Source organism: Asparagus officinalis, chromosome 4 (genome assembly GCF_001876935.1).
Source record: "Asparagus officinalis chromosome 4, Aspof.V1, whole genome shotgun sequence".
Taxonomy (NCBI): domain Eukaryota; kingdom Viridiplantae; phylum Streptophyta; class Magnoliopsida; order Asparagales; family Asparagaceae; genus Asparagus; species Asparagus officinalis.
In genome coordinates, this window is record NC_033797.1 from 5,723,370 (window position 1) to 5,747,080 (window position 23,711).

Genomic DNA, 23,711 nt, shown 5'->3' on the forward strand with positions numbered 1-23,711 from the left:
ACTTCATCACTTATCGGCCGACGGCCCGACAGCTATGTTTATCTACATGATAAACAAAAAAAATACACGGGAAAAAAAAAATCAAGTTCATCCAGTACAAAAGTGTCCAAAACCAAAAGTATAGGGGTTGAGGGTAATGTGGTCATAAACAAAAAATTAAACACTTAATAGTTAATGAATGTCAAAAAAGGATCTAATTTGTCGCTGAGGTGTGATACAAAAATTAAGTTGAGAAAAAAAAAAAAAGTATGGGACCAATTTGAGTGCGGAACCCAAGTTAGCTTTTTTAGCCTTGAATAAATGCACTTTACTTTATCCCTATCAAGTTTCCTAGAGTTGAACAGAAACAAAAAAGCAGGGGCTAAACAGGAAAAATTTAAGGATTCCAAAAAAAAAAAAAATCCATTTTATTTTGTGTTATTATAAACATTTGAACTTAGGAGTCCCTAAACGCAAAATATCCTCGCAAACAAAACAGTGGCATCCCTCTGTAAATTCCTCAAACATCAGCGGTGAGCGCACCCCCTCAACCACCACTGGCACTTCCTTTTTTTCACTCCACCACGCTCTCCTCCAATCTCCAGCGAAAACCCACACGCTCTCATCACCCTCTACTCCCCCAAGGATTCCCCCAAAAGCCCCCCAAAATTGGCCCAGATCCGAAACCCTAACCCTGAAAATGGAGGAGGCTCTCGAGATGGCGCGAGCCAAGGACACAAAAGAGCGAATGGCCGGCGTCGAGCGCCTCCACCAGCACCTCGAGTCCTCGACCAAAACCCTCTCGTCGTCGGAGGTCACCTCCCTCGTCGATTGCTGCACGGATCTGATGAAGGACAACAATTTTAGGGTTTCGCAGGGCGCGCTGCAAGCGCTGTCGTCTGCCGCTGTTCTCTCGGGCGAGCACCTGAAGCTTCATTTCAACGGGTTGGTGCCGGCGATCGTTGAGAGGTTGGGCGATGGGAAGCAGCCGGTTCGGGATGCGGCTAGGCAGTTGTTGATCACGTTGATGGAGGTTTGGGATTGTTGAAAAACTTAAAACTTTTTTTTTAGATGTTTTATTTAGTCTCGCATTGATGTGGTAGCGATCTGTTGGTTTTGATGCTGGATCACAAATCTAGTTGGGATTGCAGTAATCGAAGATGAAATTAGCTTTTATCCGTGTGCTTTTAGTGAAGGGTGAGAGTGAGTGAATCTTCTCTTTTCTAGATATTATTTGGAGTTTTAGTAATTGGAGACGATTATAAAATTTTAGCAACCTTTTGCATTGGGAGAGGAACCTGTGGTGCATTATTTCAGGCTTTCATATTGAGTTGTGGCTTAAAAAGCCCTCATCTTGAGTGCTTTTGATCAGAAAAAAGAGCAACATTGGAACTAATATTAGTGATTGCATATGTCTTAGGTCTCGTCACCCACCATCATTGTGGAGAGAGCTGGAAGTTACGCCTGGTCTCATAAGAGTTGGAGAGTACGTGAAGAGTTTGCCAGGACGGTTGCAGCAGCAGTCGGTCTTTTTGCTTCTACTGAGCTCACTCTCCAAAGAGTTCTTCTTCCTCCTGTGAGTGTCTCTCTCATGCCTTTTTGATATGTTTATGTGTCTTAGATCCATCCACAGTTAACCCTTTGTTTTTGTCTTTCAGGTTTTGCAACTATTAAATGACTCAAACTATAGTGTTAGAGAAGCTGCTACTTTCTGCATTGAGGTTAGCATACAATTTTCAACTTTTTAGAATATTGAAACTGATGGCTGTTCCGGAAGTAATTAAATTGTTGACGTTATCATTTTTAAATTAGTTTTATGAATTAAACTACATACAAGCAAATTATTATTTTTTCCTTTAGACAGTTAAACATGAAATGTATTAGGACCTATGTGGGATGGTCGTTTCCTGTTATCAGCATATGTTTGGTTTGATCCTAGGAAAAAAACTAGTTCGCAGATGTAAATTATATTTGTTAAGATCAAGCGACCAATGGGGTATTTTGCACATCAGAAGGATTCTTGTATGCAGCGTACTAGAAGATGCCAAAGGTTCTGGACACGTACGTGCTGCCTAGTGCGCCGGTGCCTGGTTAACCAAGGTGTCCTGACTGCCGCACTGTCTGAGCAGCCGCCGAGGCTATTTTTTACAACATTCTTAATGTTTCTTTTTCTGGGCTGAGATATATAAAATTATTTGTTAAATTGTTGGGACCAAGATGCTCCTGAACTAAGTTACTTAAATTTGCAGAGAAGGATGTCTCTTTTCACACGTTTCCTTGTCCCATGGTTTATCAAAATGTACACCCAAGCATTCTGCTCAATGTAAACATAGAGGCTTATTACCATTGCCCTGTTTTCCCTTGTTTGCCACTGTAATTCTGCAGAGTGATCTAATTAGTTATTCCTTTCTATAAATTAATAACTAAATCTGAATGAAAGACTTCATTCTTTAGAAAGAGAATGAAGTTGTAGGGGTTGTGAATGTGGATTCTCTAATCCTTGAAATCGATTTTGGGGTTGGAATTGTGCCCTTGTAAGATGTAAGCTTGCTGCATTTGCAGTGCACAATCGATACTATTGCGGACCTGCATGAACTAAGGTTGATTTAAGTACATACAAGAGTGTAGAAAGATGATATTTGATGTTTGAATGCATACTATGGAGGAATACCTGTAACAAATCTAGAAATTTCTGAAATTTCGTTATGAGGGATGGGTAGTTTAAGGGTTGCAACTTAGAGGGTGTTTGTTTAGATAAAAGCGAGATTGAAACTAAACTAGCACATCAAATTGCGAGAGTGAGTTTCATATGATAGGAATAATGTATAATTGTATAATTCACTTCCCCTATCACATAGCAACAACATATAATTTACTTTGAGAAAGAGAAGATCGAATTAGTTTTGCTAGTGAGAACTCATTATTATTGTTTTTATTTATGCTGTCATTAATTCATACGAGTATTGTATAATTAAAAATAATTCATAACATTAAATATGTTATTACTATCTAACACTTAATTTATAGGTATTAATGTGGGTACTAGACGATAAGAATATTATAGTTAGGTCTCATAAAGGAGAATGATATACAGCGCAAAACCGGATTGAGCACCAACCACTCTGTGAAGGCCTGAAAAATGAGAGATCATAGAAAATCTAGATATCCCGATTGGAGTAACTGAATTTATCTTGACTACTATTCTGTTTGATATAGACAAATTTGAGACCTGGGTCCCTAATTATAGCTGTGACGTCATCCATAGGCTATCCACCCCTTATTCTCTCATTCTTTATCAGCTTCACTTGTAATTATCGAGTTACAACACCTACTCAATGCATTGTGGGGGTTCATTCAATTCAAGTGTTCTGCATTTATTAGTGGCAATAACAGAACAGGGAAAATGGCATGAAAATGAATGAAACAGATAGCTTTTAAAAGCTTTGCCTAGAGGTAATTAGTTTTTAGCTTTTTGGTTTGCACTTTGTAGTTCTAATCAATGTTTTGAGGTTTTGAAAATTGGGTTTGGTTTTATAGCTGATAACCCAGACGATTTCAAATGCGAGACATATGTCCAAACGAAAGATTTTAGATAATTTATCGAATTGATGTAGAAGTCTGCTTTGTTGGGGTTGTTGCCTGTTATAACTCAAAGTTTTACTAGATCTTTCTCTTACCTTGTCATTTTTTGCACCATGGTGTATTGCATGTGCACATCCAGGTATTCATATGTATTTTGGTTTATCATATATGTACATGTAACCATACAACATACAACATATGTATGTTAATATATACATGTATATATGTTCTGTGTATAGACGATATACCTAGGATATATTATATATGTGTGTGTCCATGTGTTTATTTACTTTTAAATACATCTGTAAAATGTAAACACTTGCATATGAATGAATATATTTATATGGGGAATGGTTACAATACACAAAGTGTGTAACTTAGTTACACATGCCTATCAAAATACACTTTCAGCCATTTATATCGTAAATCCAAATCGTTCATTGTTATCTACATGTCATCAAATCTCAGTAGATCACAAATTGTGGTTTAAAATTTTCTATCCTATAATTCAAGCCACTCAAAATAACCGACATTTGAGACCGTTGCAGGCCATTCATTTCTAGTTGTATAAACTAATAATATTAAATCTATGTGTTTTTTTTATCTACTTGAGTTTTGAATTCATAGATCACAATGAATGGTGTGAATCATTAATGTTTTTATAGGTATGTGTAACTAAGTTAGTTACATCCCGTGTGTATGCCCATTTATATGTGCATGCATATGTTTCATCTTGTATAATTTGAGTGACACGGTTGGAACAAGAATATCAAAGGTATATTTCATCATGTTGAGAAAACTTTGCCCATTCAAGGGCCCCCTTTCAAACAAAGTACCCCACTTCATCCAGCCAAACAGACTATATTGGGAAGCAAATTTTACCATTAAGATTCTGCGATACTTAAATTTCTTTGCAATCCAAGTACAACTAAATTGATGACACTCGTCTGCCATAGCAGAAGACAGTAACCCTCTTTGGATAAAATAGCCTGTGACTTCATTGCTTTTGGATTTGAACGCCTTTTTTCCTTAACCCCTGCATTTTTTCCTTGTTGCATGTGTGACATTCATGATATTTTGTGCACTATATTATTTTAGGTTTTCAATATTAATCAATATTAATTAACAACAACAAATGGAAACTACATATTACCTTTCTTACCGTTATTGCCATGTTTGCTGGAATTTCTTTGAATTGAATTGATATTCTTGGATTATTAACCCAAACTGAATTTTGTTTGATTATTGAATATTTTTTCTCGTCTATTTTTTTCTAGCTTTTTGTATGTGGTTCCCTCTACCTCTAGTAGAAAATAGGAGGTAAGCTATGTAACATATGGCTTGATGTATGTAATTATTGGGTAAGCGCTTACATGTTTCCTGTGGAAATGGAAATCCACAAGAATGATTGCAATGGATTGAATGTATGGTAATAGTGCTGAACATGCTGGTAAAAATGTTCCTTACATTAAACATAGTTTTTCTTCTACAGAACTTATAAGAATACCCTTGGCGATTTGAAAAGTTGTTCCCTTTGTATGTTACATCATGCTAACATTATTTTAGGAATTTGTTTTCTGATCCATGTTATTGTTTTTTTCCCCCTGTAGGAGATGTATAGGCAGGTTGGTTCTCAATTTCGCGAAGAACTGCAGCGGCAACATTTTCCTTCATCAATGGTAAAACCTCAAATTGTTCCAATTTTGAAATGTTTTTTTAGGACAAGTGGACCACCAAGTTCTGTGGTGAAGATGCTTATGTTTACAACTCTTATGGCCTATCCTCATTGAAAGATTTGGACGTCTTAGCCAACGAAATGCAGCATACATGCAGAGTCTAATAACTTGTCTTGTGCTGCAGATGAAAGAGATTAACGCAAGACTAGAAAAGATAGAGCCCAAAGTAAACCCATCAGATGGTGCTGGGACGCTGACTCGCTTTGTACCTGTAGAAACAAAATCGTATACTCCTGCACATAGAAAGGGAAGCCCAAGGGCTAAGAGCACTCCAAGAGAAACATCATTCTATGGAGCTGCAGGTCAGTTTCACTCTTCACCTGAATCCAACTTCAAATTATAGATTCTTTTTTTTATGTGCCCGTTGAGAAGGAAAAAGTTGAGGTAATATTGATTTAAAATACTGGGAGTTTGCTATGCATCCTTAGAGATATTTGGAGATCTGATGAGGGTTATACAGTTTTATGAGACATGCCATTCAGGAAGAAGATTTGCATAACTGGTTATTGAGTTTGTTTACTAAAAAATGTTGCTAAAACTTAGAGAAAGAGTAAACAGCTGTTATACTACACTGTGATTAATCAATATGTTGTCTAATGGAGTAATTAGCTGTCAGTATCTCCCCAACACGCAAACACTTCGACGCTGACAGACAACTTGCATGCACACATGAAACAACCACCATTACCACCACCAAATTAACTACTAAAAAAGGGAAGGGAAAAAACAACACCCCTCACAGGAAAGAAGAAATTTGTGAGCAACCAACACTGTTGGGCATATCTGCAAATTGAAATTCTTTATGGGCTATATTTGGGGATGATGGATGCATTCTACCACGTAAATGGGTGTGGCGTGGGGGTAGGTGGGATGGATCATACGGCTAAATATGTAAATGAGCACATTGGAGTCATTGCACAAGAGACATTTACTCATTTATGTTGGTATATGTGGTTTACTTACTTTAATTGGTTCATGGGAAGGGTTTGATTACAAAATTCAACATCCGAAGAATATACAATAGTTTCAGGAAGCAAACAGTCATGATGAATTGGACTAGTGTTACTGTTATCTCTTGGTAACCTTGGTTGTCCAGCGGGTTCAAACTGTTTATTAACTACTGTGAACTGTCCCTAAAAGAAGGCTTCTAACAATTGTTCCATGAGTATGGTGGTTCAACATAGGTTCTACATCATTATTTTTCATTGGTGTTCTTTTTGTTGCAGTTATCAAAGGCCCGTTTTGACTTGTCTTCAATTGTTCACAGTATGCAAACACACACAAACTTTTCACTCACGGGCAAATATCTCAGTCAGATCTACTCTTAGAGGCGCAATTGTCTCTCAGGAATATCCTTTTACATTCACCCACTATTTCTAATTTGGACAGGCCTCTCATTAAGAAAGTAGTATTCCTCTCCTCCCTTTACCAACCACAACTAATCTTTTCACCCCGTGAACCATCTATTCCCTGACCCATGCACGCCTTATGTTTATTAGTTTTTTCTTTTTCTCATCCTTCACTACATCACAAGGGACTGTGCTCATCCCATACTAAGGGGTCTGCATTCATTCCATACTACCATTCATTTATACTGTAATCTGTATGTAGTCTGATTGAACTGGGCCACTGGGGTCTGCCATGTAACCTCTGCTCCATTGCATTGAGATGACTCACATATACCCTCACTTTTTGCAAATCTTACTACTAAGATGATTGTGACCATTTTCTCTATTTCAAGGGTCTGTATTCAACCCATCAATTGAACTGTAAGTTGTATGCAGTCTGATTGGATAGGCGTCTACCATGTAATTTCTGCTCCATTGCATTGAGATGTCTCACATATACCCTCATTATTTTGCGAATCTTAGTACTAATATAACTCTGAAAATTAATCTCTTCACAGGTAGAATATAATTGCTGCTGTTATTTTCACGATTCTGATTTTAACTCGGCTTCCTTCATTCTGTTTCCTCTTGCCGGTTCATAGTCTTTTGTAAACTTTTGCTTCTTTTTTTCTCGTATGCGGCTTTATGTCCACTCCTTATATTGTTGAAGAAATTTGAAGTCAAGTACTCCCCTCGGACCCCCAGCCCCCCCAACCAAAAAAAGAAAAAAAAGAAAAGGGGAAAAAAGGAAAAATAAACAGTCCCAACCCAAAAAAGATATGGATTGTGCAACCTTCTGTGCTTCTGCTATTTTTTTGTACATATCTGACTATGATTATGTGTCTCTTAAATTAACCTAAGTCGATTTGGAGACCTACTACAATGACTTTTCTGCTATATAACTGAGTGAGGTAGTCAGTTTTCTTTGTCCATAAAATTCCCTTGCTTCGTTACTTATTGTATTTTTTATGCAGTTCATGTTGATTTTTCTTGTTCTACAGGGGAGGCTGACGTTACTGAAAAGCCTGTGGATCCGATAAAGGTCTACTCTGAAAAAGAGTTGATTCGAGAATTCGAGAAGATAGCATCTACTCTAATACCAGAGAAAGATTGGTCATTCCGTATAACTGCCATGCAAAGAATTGAAGGACTGGTTTTTGGAGGTTAGACCACCTTAACTTTATTCTTTTCTTAACATTTCAAATGCATGTCAAATGACTGTACACACATAAATTCATAGCATTACGTGTTACTTTGGGTTCATTACTAACATTGTTGTATGCATTGAGAAAACTCCATTTGCATTTATGAAATCTGGCTGAAATGGTTCCTCTAAAGCAGGTGTTTCGCGCTTGATAAATATGTTCTAAATTTCATCAGCTCATTCTATCCTTTGGATATGTCATTATGCTATCAGTTGATATTACGCTAAAAAGTTTCACTCTATTTCTGTTAGGCGCTGCCGACTACCCGTCATTTCCAATGCTCTTAAAGCAGCTTGTTTCTCCTCTGAGTACTCAACTATTGGATCGACGGTCTAGCGTAGTAAAACAGGTAAATTTCTATTCTTTCAAATTCCTCTTGATGAAGGATAGATATTGAATGATATGTGTGCTGTGAGCCAGAGGGTTTTCTATTTCGTTAGTTCCAAGCATAAACTCTTGGGTCAATTGCGAGGCAAATGTTCCTTACTTCCCTAAAAAGGAGACTGTTACGAAACCCTAAGAGGGTATTAGAATTTTTTCCAACTCGTAGGATTTCATTTCAATATTATGTTCATGTTTATAGGTATATGACTCTTTTTAACCCATTCATCACAATTCCTAAGCCTATACGCATCCCAGTTAATAATTGGGTCAAAGCTTAGCACTAGTCAAGCTAAGAATTGTAATAGTATGCCCCCAAGTTTTGATTCGATGGAGGTCAGATTAGTTTGGACCTTTTTGTGGTCTAGGCTTAATTCCCATGTCTTATATTTAAAATATAATAGCATTTGCTTTAGGATACAACTATGCACAATGCACACTAAAGAAATCTTTAATATGATACAATTTCATTGATGTCAAACATTATATTTGTAGAAGATTAATATTGATTCTAATGTTAGTAATTACTTGTATCTGAAAACCTTCACTTTCATTTTATAATGTTTAAGGTTTATACTAATAGATATTTTCCTGAGTTCGTTTATGATACCTTTAGACACGTAGATACCTCCTTATTAAACGGGTCTGACCGCTAGCATAGTTGGGGGTGAGGGTGGGGAGAAACATAATCATTTTACTTCATCTTGATAGTATGCTTTCTCATTTCAATTTAAATATGTTTATTTGATGCCAACATTCTGCGCTTTCAAGGGTGCGATGTCTACACCTGGAGCGCTCTCATGTGGTCGAAAGCCCGTGTGGGGAACAATGTTAAGGGTCAAGTTTGCTTGACAATATTGTCATATCACAATCCATGAGCTTATATTCTTCCATAAAAGGCAGTTAGCTATTCCCATTGTTATCCATTATTTCCTGGCATTTACTGATTTCATATTTGATAACTATCATGGGCAGACTGATTGCTGAAAGACAGGACTGCAGTGGAATGTCATCAGTTCTCCATACTTGATTAGTTAGTTGTTACCCGTCAAATATCATTGAATGAGATTCCTAGCTTGTTTGATGTAGGAAGTGAAGGTTGTTAGCCATGCTACATTGCTGATGGTAGTTATTTAAAAAAATGATTGAGTCATTGTATTTGACTGTTTCATAAGTTTTCATTTGTTGAATGACTCTGGCATTAAAAATATTGAGCAAACCTTCATCGGTTGTCTTCTAGTATGGCTTAAGATAGGCCCTTTAGATTCTCATCCAATATTACTGAAACTTTTCCGACCAGCTGATCAAATTTACCTTCATTGTTGCCACTCACCTGTGAATCTATGATGCTATTTTCTGTAACTTGCTTATGATAGTTTTCATGCCCATCATTAATGGAATTATGGAAAAGCTTATAAGTTAACTTGATATTCTTTTATTATAATTTTTCTTGCAGTTTTTGACATTCTGTGATACAGTACTGAAAATTATCGGGGTTATTTGTTTCTATAGGCCTGTCATCTGCTAAACCTACTATCTAAGGAACTTTTGGGAGACTTTGAGGCTTGCGCAGAGTTGTTCATACCGGTATTATCATTATGCTGATTTAGCGTGTGGCCATTAGATTAATGTCTTCTGAAAAATATTTATTAACCTGCAGATTGATGTGTTTTAGGTGTTATTTAAACTTGTAGTGATAACTGTCCTTGTTATTGCTGAGTCTGCTGACAATTGCATAAAGACGGTATGAACTTTGAGCACTTGATTTAGTCATCTGATACTGTGGTTTTACTGATATTTTAGTATTTCAGATGTTGCGGAACTGTAAGGTTGCTCGTGTTCTTCCTCGGATAGCTGATTCTGCAAAGAATGACAGGAGTGCGGTTCTTCGTGCCAGGTAAAAGGAATTTAGTTGATTTGTGCTTTGGTTTTATCCTCATTCAACTATATGTCATGCTGTCTCAGGTGCTGTGAATATGCATTACTGATACTCGAATACTGGGCTGATGCTCCTGAAATACAGAGATCAGCGGAGCTTTATGAAGATCTCATAAAGTGTTGTGTTGCAGATGCAATGGGTGAGGTACGAATTTTAATTTGATAATACATTAATGCTATATGAATGCTGCTAAACAGGTTCGTTCACTCGAACAAAGTTATAAGCAATGTGATAACTGTTTAGTAAATTACTTCTCTTTCTAAATCCATTGATTTAAAGTGATAAGCTGTAAGTCAACTTTTGGGCTGATATATGAGGGCTTATGGAGGTCATGGACATAAATGAGTATTAGTCAAGAAGACTTATTAGGAAAGGGTTAATTGAAAAACAGGATGGATCAAAAGCAATGAAAAGGATATGTTAGTTGCTAATATTATTATAAAGTAATGACCATTAATTGGACTAATGGTGAAAAGTGATTCATATAGCTAATCTCAATAATTTGGTATAGAGGAATGACCATTAATTGGACTAATGGTGAAAAGTGATTCATATAGCTAATCTCAATAATTTGGTATAGAGGCTCAATTATTGGTTGTAGTTGTTGGTGAAAAGTGATTCATATAGCTAATCTCAATAATTTGGTATAGAGGCTCAATTATTGGTTGTAGTTGTTGTATTAAGGATTAATTCTGAGGCACACATAATTTAGAAACAAACTTATACAAATGTTCCATAAAAAGGCCGGGATACAAGGCGTGGCTTAGAATAGCTTTATCTATTCACTTAGATGGATTATCAAGGTATTTTTCACATGGTGATCAATATTTCCAGTACTATACTTGACATTTATGCTTCTTTGAAAACAATGCAAAGCTTTCATGCAATCCATTCTTTGTCACTATATTCGTTTTCATGATTTAGCTTGATACCAATCTTTCATGCATGAATCCATTGTTTCCAAGCATTAAGTTCCCTGCATGAGTTTTGACAATATCAGGTTGTCATAACTGTGCAGCTGTGCTACATTTTTATGGATTTTCTTTAACAAACAATGTAGGCATGCCTGTGTGAATTATGTATTTCTTGCTTGAGCAGTTTATTCGTGATTTTCGTTGCAAATGGAGGGCTGAATTGCCATCCATAACTATATAGGTTTTTTTGTTAGTTTGGCTGCCGTCAGACTTTAAATCTCATTACCATTTACACGTGGAAAAAAGAATCTAGGTGAAATGCGAACGTTGACAGAGACAAGTGTCAATACAAGCAAGATTGTAGCTAAGAAGGTGGCTAGACTAGGGTGGAGAGTATAGATTATAGTAATTAAACAGAGATTATCTGTATGTCAGTAAGTTCCCAGAGTCATTATTTATAGGGTTGCAGGGAGGAGGATGTATGCAGATGACTGAAAAAGTTCAAGATAAAGACTGTTGCATTTGTCATTGTTATCATTTATGTATGAACTTGCTTTCCCACATGAGCATGTGCTTTTGTTTAGGATTCTATCTGAGCTGTATATATTCTTGCTTTCTGATGAACTGAATAATATTTTGGTAACCATATAGGTGCGCTCAACTGCTCGAATATGCTATCGGATGTTCACTAAAACTTGGCCAGAGCGATCTCGTCGCCTTTTTTTATCCTTTGATCCTGTCATACAAAGGGTACACCATTGTTTCAGGGATGTGTTTATTCTAGCTTTTCGTATCTTTTACTCATATGAAGGAATTAATTTGCAGATAATAAATGATGAAGACGGAGGCTTGCACAAAAGATATGCTTCCCCCTCACTTCGCGAAAGAGGAGCACAGCTTTCACGTGCTCCTTCTCATGCCCCTACATCAAATATTCCTGGATACAGTACTTCTGCCATTATTGCAATGGACAGGAGTTCAACTGTTGCACCCTCTTTATCTTCAGGTTCTCTTCTTTCATCACAGCTAAAGCCACCTGGGAATTCTTCGGAGAGAAGTCTTGAGAGCATGCTGCACTCCAGCAAGCAAAAAGTTTCTGCCATTGAAAGTTTACTGAGAGGCATTAACATATCTGATAAATCAAAGTCTTCAATTACACACTCAACCAGCTTGGATCTAGGTATAAATTGGGATGCTTGATCCTATTAGTAGTAGTAATTAGATATATTAGTTTTGAGGAGCTATGACTAAAATACACTGTTTTGTTGTAACAATATGGTTAGTATCTGCAATGCTGAAATGCACTGAATAAGCTAAAGGTTTATTCTCTCCTCTTTTGGTCCAAGTGCAGGAGTTGACCCTCCATCGGCCCGTGATCCACCATTTCCTACTGCAGTTTCTGGTTCAAATAATCTCCTTTCAAGGAATTCAGTCGATTCAGCTGTTGGTGATATCACAAAAGGCAGCAGCACAAGGAATGGAGGTTCAAATTTGACTGATCTCATTGGTTTTCAGAGCTCAAGAGATTCAACTAAGTCATCCTACCAAAGCAAACTGTCCTCTGATTCTCTGTCTTCATTGTCATTGGCCACGGCTAGAAGATCTGGAAGATCGCTAGATGGAAATTTTGAAGACAATACTGATATCAGATCAACGAAGCGTTACACAAATGTGCATATGGAGAAACAATTCTTTGATGCACATTACAAGGATTCTGGCTTTAGGGATTCACATAATCATTATGTTCCTAATTTTCAGAGGCCACTTCTTAGAAAGCAGGTTACTGGAAGGGTTTCTGCAAGTGGCAGAAATAGTTTTGATGAGAGTCAGACCTCAATGGCTGAAATGTCTAATTTTGCTGAGGGCCCTGCATCTCTTGGTGATGCCCTTACTGAGGGTTTGAGTTCCAACTCAGATTGGGTTGCTAGAGTTTCTGCTTTTAATTATCTTCGAAATTTGCTACAGCAAGGACCGAGAGGGGTTCAAGAAGTTACACAGAATTTTGAGAAGGTCATGAAGTTGTTCTTTCGACATTTGGATGATCCCCACCATAAAGTTGCACAAGCAGCTCTTTCAACACTTTCAGAGATTATTCCGGCGTGTAGAAAGCCATTTGAAAGTTATCTTGAAAGAATTCTACCATATGTTTTTTCTCGATTGATTGACCCAAAGGAATTAGTTAGGCAGCCATGCTCAACAACTCTGGACATTGTTGGTAGAACATACAGCACTGATTCTTTGTTGCCTGCTCTTTTGCGGTCTCTTGATGAACAGAGGTCCCCAAAGGCAAAATTAGCTGTTATTGACTTCGCAAATAACTCCTTCAACAAACATGCAGCAAATTCTGATAGTTATAATAATAGTGGGTTTCTCAAGCTATGGCTTGCTAAATTGGCACCTTTAGTAAATGATAAAAATACAAAGCTCAAGGAAGCATCTATTTCAGGAATCATATCTGTTTACACGCATTTTGATTCAACAGCGGTGTTGAACTTTATTCTTAGTTTGTCAGTTCAAGAACAGAACTCATTGCGGCGAGCGCTTAAACAGTATACCCCTCGTATAGAAGTTGACCTGATGAACTATTTACAGACTAAGAAAGAACGTCAACGTTCCAAATCTTTTTATGACCAGTCTGATGTCATTGGAACTTCTTTTGAGGAAGGCTATATAGGAACATCTAGAAAAAGTCAGCTTTTTGGCAGGTACTCAGCAGGATCAGTTGATAGTGAAAGTGGAAGAAAGTGGAGTTCCATGCAGGAATCAACTCAGATTGATGCTTCAGTTGGTCAGGGAATATCTGATGAAACTCGACACCCTCATCGAAACATTGAACCTGACTCTGATACAGAGCTTCTAGGTCAAAAGAGCAGGGAAATGAAATTCAATGCCAATCGCCAAGTAGACCGTAGTGAGGCATGGACAACTTCCATCGACAAAGCAGATCAAGGTGCTGAACATGAGAGTTCATTGGGAACTCCACGACTAGATATTAATAAACTTTTGAGTCATGATGGGCCCATGGTTAGCGGGTTGACTTCTAGTAATGACATTATTCAAGATAGGGAGCCTATAGATGAGAAGCTTAGTCCTGCAAAGGGCAATTCTCATGTTGATAACAGTCCAAGCATCCCCCAGATCCTACACCGGGTAATTTTGCAAGTCTTTCTGAACTCTTGCCAAAGAATGTTGTTTTGAGATATCCATTATGTATTAGTTATACTCCATTTGATAAATCAATTATATAAAATTTTGCATGTAGATTTGCAGCAGTGGTGATGATACATCAGCTTTGAATAAACGGGAAGCATTGCAACAGTTGGTTGAAGCTTCGATGGTTAACGATAGTACTGTATGGACCAAGGTAAATTTCGCCACTTTGTGCTGTTGCATATGTTTCTTGGCTTTGTACATCCTTTTCTCAGCCGAATTTTGCTTGAAATGTGAATATAAAGTTGCAATATATAGTAGGTTTCATATTGTTTGATTTATTGGCTTATTGTCGGCTACCTTGTACCTTATGTACTTGTCTTTTATTGCTTTGAGTCTTATGTGCATTACTTGTTCATGCCTAATGATTAGACACTCAATTGAAAACCCACTTCATTATGTTGATCTACATTGAGCTGCATTCTAGGATATTCCAGGTGTAATAGTATTTAATGAATAATGAGCGAGGTTTGAAAGTCCTACAATATAATGCATGGCATGAACACACCATCATGTATATGAAACAAGGTTTTAAATATCGGTTATCGGGGATTTATCGGACGGTCAAAATTCATATCGGATAACGGATATTGAGGATATAGCGGGGATAAGTAGTATTTATAGGAGTGACATTACCGGATGGTGATATACATAATATAATATTCTAAAATATAATCTAATCATACTTAATGAATATAAACATACCAAAATGTAAATAATTATGTTTAGGATCACTAACCAATGGTAGAAACTCGGGTCGGGTTTAAAGTGCATTGAATAAGTGCTTATTGCTCGAAATTTAAACTCAAACCAAAGGCCAATAATTCTGATTTTTGGGCCGACAATATCTGTTGATAACTCACTTTATCGCCGCATTATCAGCAATATACATCCAAAAATGACAACCGATTTAGAATCGAACTTATCATAGCGGAAGGCCCCAAAAACCGATAAATCGCCGGTAATATCGGTTTATTGGCCGATATTTAAAACGTTCACATGAAATGTGGGCGCACAAATATTGCACAGAATTTTTTTGTGTTTGATATATGCTCGACATGTCGCAGATTTATGTTATAAGCATTTCCGCATCTTACGGTTAGATCACAACTAAGGGCTGGGTTGTCAATTGCATATAAAAAAGAGGGGTGAGTAACATGACAATGACATGCACTCATTGTCATGTTTGTCACCCCTCTTTTATACATGCAAAAGTTCACAGTATCGTCTTAGTAATGCTGAGTAGGGAAAAGTTTAGTATTCTATCAAGGATACATGAATGATTGACAGCTAACACTATGACTGCAGTACTTCAACCAAATCTTAACAGCAGTACTTGAGGTGTTGGATGACCCTGATTCGTCTACCAGGGAGCTCGCTCTTTCTTTGATAGTTGAGATGCTCAACAATCAGGTTTGACAGCAACTTTACGCCATGAACTTTTTTTTTCTTCTCTCCTGGTTTGGCTCTGGTGGTGATATGTCAGTTGCAAGCAGAAAGAGTCAATGGAAGATTCAATGGAGATCGTTACCGAAAAGTTATTACATGCAGCTAAAGACGGAGTTGCAAAGGTATTGTACTGCTTTTTTCTTTTTCTCTTGTTTTAGTTGCCTAAATTTGCTTCTTTCCTCCCATTAGTAAGTTGTTTTTCGCTACAGGTCTCAAATGAAGCACATAAATGTTTGACTATTCTTCTAGCTCAGTACGACCCATTTCGATGTCTTACTGTATGTGAATTCCAGTTTCAACTTTCTAACAAGAGCTCACTTGTAAAAGTCTAGGCATCAATGTCCTTATGCTTTGCCTTTTGGAAATGCTGCAGGTTATTGTTCCTTTATTGGTTAGTGATGATGAGAAGACCCTTGTTATTTGCACCAACTGTTTGACCAAGGTAAATTTAAGCCTCTCATCCTTCCTTTTCCAGGAATCAATACAGTTTCCATAGCATGGAAAATCTGTAACAGACCAAATGGTTATGACCAAGGTTTTTTTGTTCGATGATTAATTCACATAAACCTGTTTCACTATGCAAGAACAAACCACAAGATTTTCACTCTTGAGAGAGCTCTGGCAGGTTAAAAAGAAATAACAATTTACTTGCATACCATGCTGAAAGAAAAAATTACTACCTATATTTACAACTTTAGTCTGAAAAATTAAGTATGAATCCTTGCGTTCAGTGTTCAAAAGTCAGCAGTCAGCAGATAACATTTTTAACAGCTGGCTAGCTTATATTGCCTCCTAATACCAATAACTTGGCATTAATCCACCATTACAAGAGTTCAGAACTTCAGCTATAGACTGGAGTCAATTCTTGTATTTGGTTTTGTGGAGTTTAATATATACTTATGCAGTGGCGGAGCCAGGGATTTTGGCAGGGGGTCCAAAAAATTAATAATTAAACACGATAATGTATAGTTTTTTGCGCAATTAATTAATATCTAAACATCAAGTACATAATGAGTTTCGTTTAGTTTTTTCTCCTAGACTATAATCATGATATATCATGTGTGTTTTTCTCTAGTAATGTCGAAATGCTCCTAATTAGATTCCTCTATTTCATACACTTGTTAAATTTGAGCAATAATAAGCATTAATACTTTTGGCTCGTGAATCAAATGTCTTCAGAGTAATAAACCAAGTAACAATGACACTATCAAGGGCTACAAATAACAAAAGTAGAGGCAGATTTTCTCAAGCAGCTGTACATCTAGACTTTTCAACCTTAAAAAATAGAAATAATGCAATGATCTCTCTAATCATCTCCCCCAGTCTTAATTTCTGCTCAAGTTTATTCTCACATACTAGCCAAGAACAGCAACAGCTATGGTGGAACTTCTTGTATTAATGATGTGGCATAAACATGTACCAAAAAGTTGCAAGTGCACAACAGTGTCAAGTTATAGTATAAAGATATCGATCCCACGAGGAAGGTGTTTTGTAGGAGAAAATATAAAATCGGTTCTTATGTTGTGTGCGTGACAAATAGGAGTGATGAGTGAATGTGATTGTGAAGAGATTGAGAGAGAAGATTGTGTGTAAATAGGCGCAAAATGTAAGTGAGAGTGGATGTGACAAAGAATGAATGTGATCAATAAGGCAAGAAGGAAGAATGAATAAAATCGAGAAACAAATAAAAATCAAGAATGAAAAATAAAATTCAAGAATAAAAGAAAATGCAAGAAATTAAAGATGGTGGATTCAATTATAGATGTGGGTAATCTAAAATTAAACTCACTTCTTAGAAAATAGTGATTCCCTAGAGGGTTCTAGCCTAAAGGCGAATCAAACAAAAATAAAAATAAACAAAAAGAAAAACTAAACCCAAGAGGGTTCTAGCCTCAAGGTGAATAGTGTAAGAAATTAAAATCTAACTATAAAATAAATTACAAAATCTAAACTACAAAATAAATTACAAGAATTAAATGTAAGAAAATAAATCTACTCTATAAGCATGAAATAAATCTAATCTATAAGCATGAAATAAATCTAAGGCAATAGGGTTCTAGCCTTTTGACTATTTAACAAGAAAATAAAATCTAACTAAGCATAGAAATAAATCTAAACTAATAAGCAATAAAAAAGAAATAAAAGAGAAAAAGGAAAGAAATACAAACCTCTAAATAATTCTTCATCTCTATCTTTATCATCCAACAAAGAGAAGAAATATTTAAAATGGTAAAAAAATTATTATTATTAATTGTAACAAAAAATTACAAATTTGGAAGGCCTTCTCAATTAAGAGTAGTCCTCCTCTCCAAAAGGAGTTACAAAAATTTTCACACCTCTAACCTTTCACTCTCGACCCCTATTTATAGTAAACTTCAGTGAATGAGAGCATTGGATCAAACTTGAGCCCCAAGACAAGCAAAATTAGCCATTGACTCGCGCTACAGTAAACTGGCATCGATGCAGGCATCGATGCTGGTATCGATGCAGGCATCGATGCCCACATCGAGCAAAGTCAGTTTACACGCATATGCGCAAGGCGCAAGGCGCAATGCGATGCGCGCGCCCGAGCGAAGCGAGGCGCACTCCATACTACAAAATTTTTGAAGATATACTATATGCATGAATAAATATATATTTTTGTGAAATTTCACATAAAAATGTCAAGGACTCCAGATAAATAAAATATATACTAATTACTAACAAATCATTCAATCATGCAAATTATTCAAACTTTTATCTCTAGTATATTGCATCACTAACAACTATATTGCTAAATTTTATTTTCCTCTTTCCAGGTTACAAATGGCGAATCAAGTTTCAAGTTTCAACCAGTAGTACTACACCTAGCTCAAATAGCAAGAATAAATACTAGCAGTCCCGCACAAGAAATCAAATAGTAGCTGTAAAATTAGTACTACATCAATAAGCTTGAAAATTTTCAACATTTATGGCTGATATGTATTAATAAGAAGCAAGCAATTAGTTCATAATATCATGACTTTGCATTTTGATATTAAGCCAAAGAAAAAAAACAGTTAATAGTCAAGAGCGATAATAATAAAATAAATTAAATTAAAAATTAACAGCTAGGAAGGCTATGTTAGTTAACATTAAATCTCTCTTTATAAGTTAGTTAACAATAAAATCAAATGATTCAAATCAAGTTTAGAAGAGTGAACTTAATTAACATTTTACACTTAACAGTTAACCACTAAAAACTCAGATTTTAAAACATCAGAAAAGAAAAAAGAAAACACCTCGCTGTCCTTACTCCTTAATTAAGAGAACGCAAAAAGAAAAAGAAAAGAAAAGAAAAAAACAACGCTGAGAGCAGAGAAAGAGAACGCAAAAACGAAAAGAAAAAAAAAGAAAGAAAGAAAAGAAAAAAACATCGGGAAGGAGCAGAGAAAGAGAACTCAAAAACGAAAGAGAACTCAAAAACGAAAGAGAACTCAAAAACGAAAAAAAAGAAAAAAACATCGGGCCTGAGACGTTGAACAGACCTTCTCGCTGAGAAGAAAAGAAAAGAAAAAAGAAAACGCAAAAAAAAAGAAAGAAAAGGAGCAGAAAATCATCGCTGAGAGAGAAGAAAACGCACCTGTTTGCTGCTCGCTGTCGCCGCTCGCCGCTAGCCATCGTCAGTCGCCTTTAGCAGTCGCCCGTCGCCGCATGCTGCTGTCGAGTGGGGAATCAAGTCGAGCGAAGAAATCGGGATTCAGGAGTGGGAGAAGGAGCGAGTCGAGTGACTGAACCCTAAAAACGAAATCGGTTTTAAGTGGGAAGCGGGTTCATACCCAATAACCCACAAAATAAAAGTGGAATTATGCCTGTTACTCATGCGCGCGCATCGACGAAGGCGGCAGGCGCTGCGGGGCGCTCCCCAGGCGCGCGCCCGACGCAAGTGTAGCGCCCCGCACCTGCTGCGGGGCGCTAATCCACTGCGCCGAAGCGCCTCGCGCCCGAGGCGCGCGCCTGGGAGCGCCTTTAAAAACACTGATACCCACTATATCCAAATTCTGATTTCACGGATAGCTTCGTCTCGTCGAGATAGGCGATTTTCATACATTATATGTTAAATTCTGCCTTCCGGATTAGAAGATATAGTCGTTTCTTTGTCGCCAACCATTTTGAATATGATTTCTTTTCATATTGGATTTTTGATTTTCTCCGGCTTTTACAGGCTACTCGGCTTGATTCTGGGCTTTTGGATAATTTGGAAATTGATTTTCCAATGGGCTTCTTTACTTCATTTCTTCATTTAATCAATGGGTTTTTGTTGAGAGATGAGAGTTTGAGATTTATTCTTCATTAACCTGCAATTAAATGATAAAAATAATTATTAGTGGTATATTTATTCATATAAAATAGATAATGAGGGTATAATATTGTAATAAAATGTGATTATCAATTAACAATATTATGTACATCCTATCCATTCAATTCCTTGGCTGACATCATCACCAAAGAAAATGTTTACTACCCTTTTTAATTAAAGATGAATTACCCAAAAGAAAAAGTGCACCCAAAAGGCCAAAACACCAAAGCAAGTCGTGTTTCCTATTTCAAGAATGCAGCAGATCCTTTCCTAGAGTACAAAACCAAACCAAAAAACAAAAGGACGAAAAAGAATATACTGTTCTTTATCCCCTTTGTTTCATTTTTTTTCCATCAAACCTAAAGGGAAAGGTCAATAGTCATATCAATACTACAATTTACCCAACACCCCTTTGACATTTTTTCATATTTCAAGGGGTGTGTGTGTTGGGGTGTTTTTTTTTTTTTTTTTTTTTTTTTGGGGGGGGGGGGGGGGGCCTGAACGCTATATTGTAGTTTATAGGGCTTTATCGTTATGGGATCGGATCCCCAGTACCCATCAGCTATGAAGACCTATAGCTACGGTGGGGCTTCTATAGACTGCGGACATTGGAAGTTATATTTTTGAAAATTTTTATCCTGTGTTTTAAAAAAAAATGACTTTGAGATATTCCAATGTAATTACTGTGATTTGGAGCTAACAAGGTTAAACTTGGTGCAGTATATTGTCTACAAAGAAGGCACACTCGTGATTTTAACGAGTGGAAGAGTTGAAATGCTAGCAGTAGCAGAGTTGAGAGCACTACCAAATGATAGTATCTATGTTAGTTAAAATCTAGGTATAAGGAGAAATGTTCGTGATCTGTGATTGTTCGAAGTTAAGAGGGCTGCATCTATGATATCTCATCTAGTTAGGTCCCTCGGCCACTCAGACATTTTCCCTTTGCGATGACCCTTCGCTGGCTGTAAAAATCTCAGACCAAAAGATATGATTCTAGTACCCCAAATGTGATCCAAGATCCTTCGACTTCGATACGTTGTGAATCGTGATTCATGACGTATATCTCCGAAATGTTTCTCAAAAAAAGTGATGTAGAGTAGACTCTTATATAAAGCCTCTCTAATGAGAAAGTACACAATTTGCGGAATGCATGCATTGACAGCAAGAAATGTGGTATGCCGAGGCATTAGTGAATTGAGAGATAAAAATAACCTACTTGATGCACGTCCATTCATGGCTTGACAGCTAATGACAAAACAAGAGTAACCTTTTTCCTGATATTAGATGCTATTTTTCAAATTGAACAAAGTCTAAAGGCTGCTGCAGTAGTTGATCAGTGTGCTCTTTTATTATGAAGTGAGGGTCTATCTTCCTCCTGAAGTAATAAGAAGTTCAATACTTGCTTGGTTTACAGGTTTTGTTTTTGTAAACGATTATTATGCTAGAGAACTATAGATGCTCAAATATCTCTTATTTTTTAATCCTTCTCTCTGGAGATGCACAGTTAGCCACTGTTATTTCTTTTTTTTTCCAAGTCACTTATAGTTTTCTCCCCTATGAATTTGCTATTTAGAAACATTTCAAACTAAAGCTTAGCTTAATTATTTGGGCTCTTAATGGTAGAATTTGGGTGTACTAATAGTGGGCAATTACCATGCTGAGACTGATGTCACCTTTATTTTCTGTCAGCTTGTTGGTCGGCTTTCACAGGAGGAATTGATGACACAATTGCCTTCATTTCTGCCTGCACTTTTTGATGCTTTTGGGAACCAGAGTCCGGATGTTCGTAAGGTTAGATCTCCATTACTCGTACAACATATTGTACTGTTCTCATATAACATGGAGAAGACAGCGGTATCTCTGGCCAAAAGATGATGGGAACTGGATTTCTGGATAAAAGAAAACTCAGAAAGAGAGGGTACTTTGATGATAATAGAAGTCAATACATAAGAACATAAATAATAATGATTGAACATATTGTGTTGGCTTAACATATATTAGATTAACTTTTACTACTTTATATGTAGAAATGCTTGCATATGTCCATGGGTGTATATAAGTTTATGTTATTTTCCTTTTCCTATGATGATTTATGGTTAATTCGCCAAACAAAACATAAGTATCACTTGATTTCCATACGTGTAGTTAGCATCTTCCGCTAAACAATCTTTCTCCTACAATATTAAAATGGATTAGAAGCATCATGTCACTAGATCAAACACATATCTCACCCTTGGCAATAAGTTAAATACTATTCCCAATTTCATTGGTAAAAGAAGGCATAAACAACTTCTTGGGTGAGTCGAATGGCTAACTACTATGAAGGCATTGACTAGATCTCTAAAAAGAAACTGGGTATGAAGCCAGATAACTACAGATATAAACCTCAAAGCTTTGGAGTGATAGAAAAGCATGAGACGACTCAAATCAGTTTTCGCAGCAGAATAACACCCTGTTAGCATGTCAAATATGGGACTAAAGGAATAGTGTTTGATCTACATTCAACCTCTTGTCGCTGAGACCTCGTCGAATTCTTTTGTAGGCTCTCTTCATTAAGCATTTCTCAGAAATGTGATTCTGTCACAGCTTCTGCTTCCAAGATCCTTTTTGTCATGCAATTTAAACCGTCAACCAAGTAGTCTTACATTCTTCAGTGATGTACTTATAAAGATTTTTAAATTTCATGTGGAGCATGCATCTGTTTGATAATCTCATGGATTCTATCAAATAATGTTTTATGTATCAGAATGTAACTACACTAATCATGATCGTGTTCGTGAGAACAGATTATTTAATGGTTATCTTCACAGAAATCAAACTTTTTTCTGATCCTTCTTTATTTGAAAAGATTCATATTTTTTTTCTTCAAATATCCCTTCTCATTGGCTTCTTGCAGACGGTGGTGTTTTGTTTGGTGGACATATACATCATGCTTGGAAAGGCATTTCTTCCTTATTTGGAAGGGCTTAGCAGTACTCAGCTGAGATTGGTAACTATTTATGCTAACAGGATTTCTCAGGCAAGATCTGGCACGACGATCGACGCTAACCATTGACGAGTGTGCATCCTCTCATTTTTCTTTTTTGTTTGGTGGGTGAGTATTTGGGCATTTCTGTTGTTTATTCAATTATTGTGTATTTGTATAGTGTAAAATGTGTCCCATTTGGCTTTTTACAAGTTTGTGGTTTTTTGTGGCGACGAGGATGTGGCTGAGTGTAAAATTCATGGTGAGACTTGGGTGTTTTTGTAATGGATAGGGAGTTCTAGAAATGTTCTCCCATTTAGTAGAGTTCCATATATCAGTATTTGGTACAACTTATCTATTTGTTGTAGCAGACCTCGTGTACATATTGGTTTTATTTGTGATGAATTTGTCAAATGTTTCTTCAAGAGATTATTTTTCTTCAATGCATTTCTCACGAGTTTCTTTATTGTTTTGCTGCAATTCCTTGTAAGACTGAGCTCAGAGGATCTATCAGAAGTCTACCGTGTTAAACAAAGCTTTCTAGCTGTGTTTTCATCGCGTTGTCTTTTAACGTGTTGTGGGCTGTCAATAACGTGTACTGTTGCGGCCCAGGACAGTAGCGGCATTGAAAAGAAATATTGCTTT

The 23,711-nt window shown here is 36.7% G+C and overlaps 1 protein-coding gene across 1 annotated transcript; it reads left to right on the forward strand.

The window, feature by feature from the left end:
* Positions 487–23,491, forward strand: LOC109836453 (CLIP-associated protein). The gene is made up of 21 exons (XM_020404347.1): positions 487–1,012; positions 1,400–1,555; positions 1,638–1,700; positions 5,172–5,240; positions 5,422–5,599; positions 7,687–7,848; positions 8,142–8,239; positions 9,784–9,858; positions 9,947–10,015; positions 10,083–10,168; positions 10,237–10,354; positions 11,776–11,874; positions 11,950–12,304; positions 12,476–14,274; positions 14,387–14,488; positions 15,643–15,747; positions 15,831–15,905; positions 15,993–16,061; positions 16,157–16,225; positions 21,791–21,892; positions 22,998–23,491. The coding sequence occupies exons 1-21, from the start codon at positions 680–682 to the stop codon at positions 23,154–23,156; spliced, it is 4,341 nt and encodes a 1,446-aa protein (XP_020259936.1). The 5' UTR covers positions 487–679; the 3' UTR covers positions 23,157–23,491.

Bases quoted from the DNA above. Each gene is read 5' to 3' on its own strand.
- LOC109836453 (XM_020404347.1), top strand. From the start codon at position 680: ATGGAGGAGGCTCTCGAGATGGCGCGAGCCAAGGACACAAAAGAGCGA. The intron at 1,701-5,171 runs GTTAGCATACAA...TTCCCCCTGTAG, and splicing joins CTGCTACTTTCTGCATTGAG to GAGATGTATAGGCAGGTTGG. The intron at 5,600-7,686 runs GTCAGTTTCACT...CTTGTTCTACAG, and splicing joins ATCATTCTATGGAGCTGCAG to GGGAGGCTGACGTTACTGAA.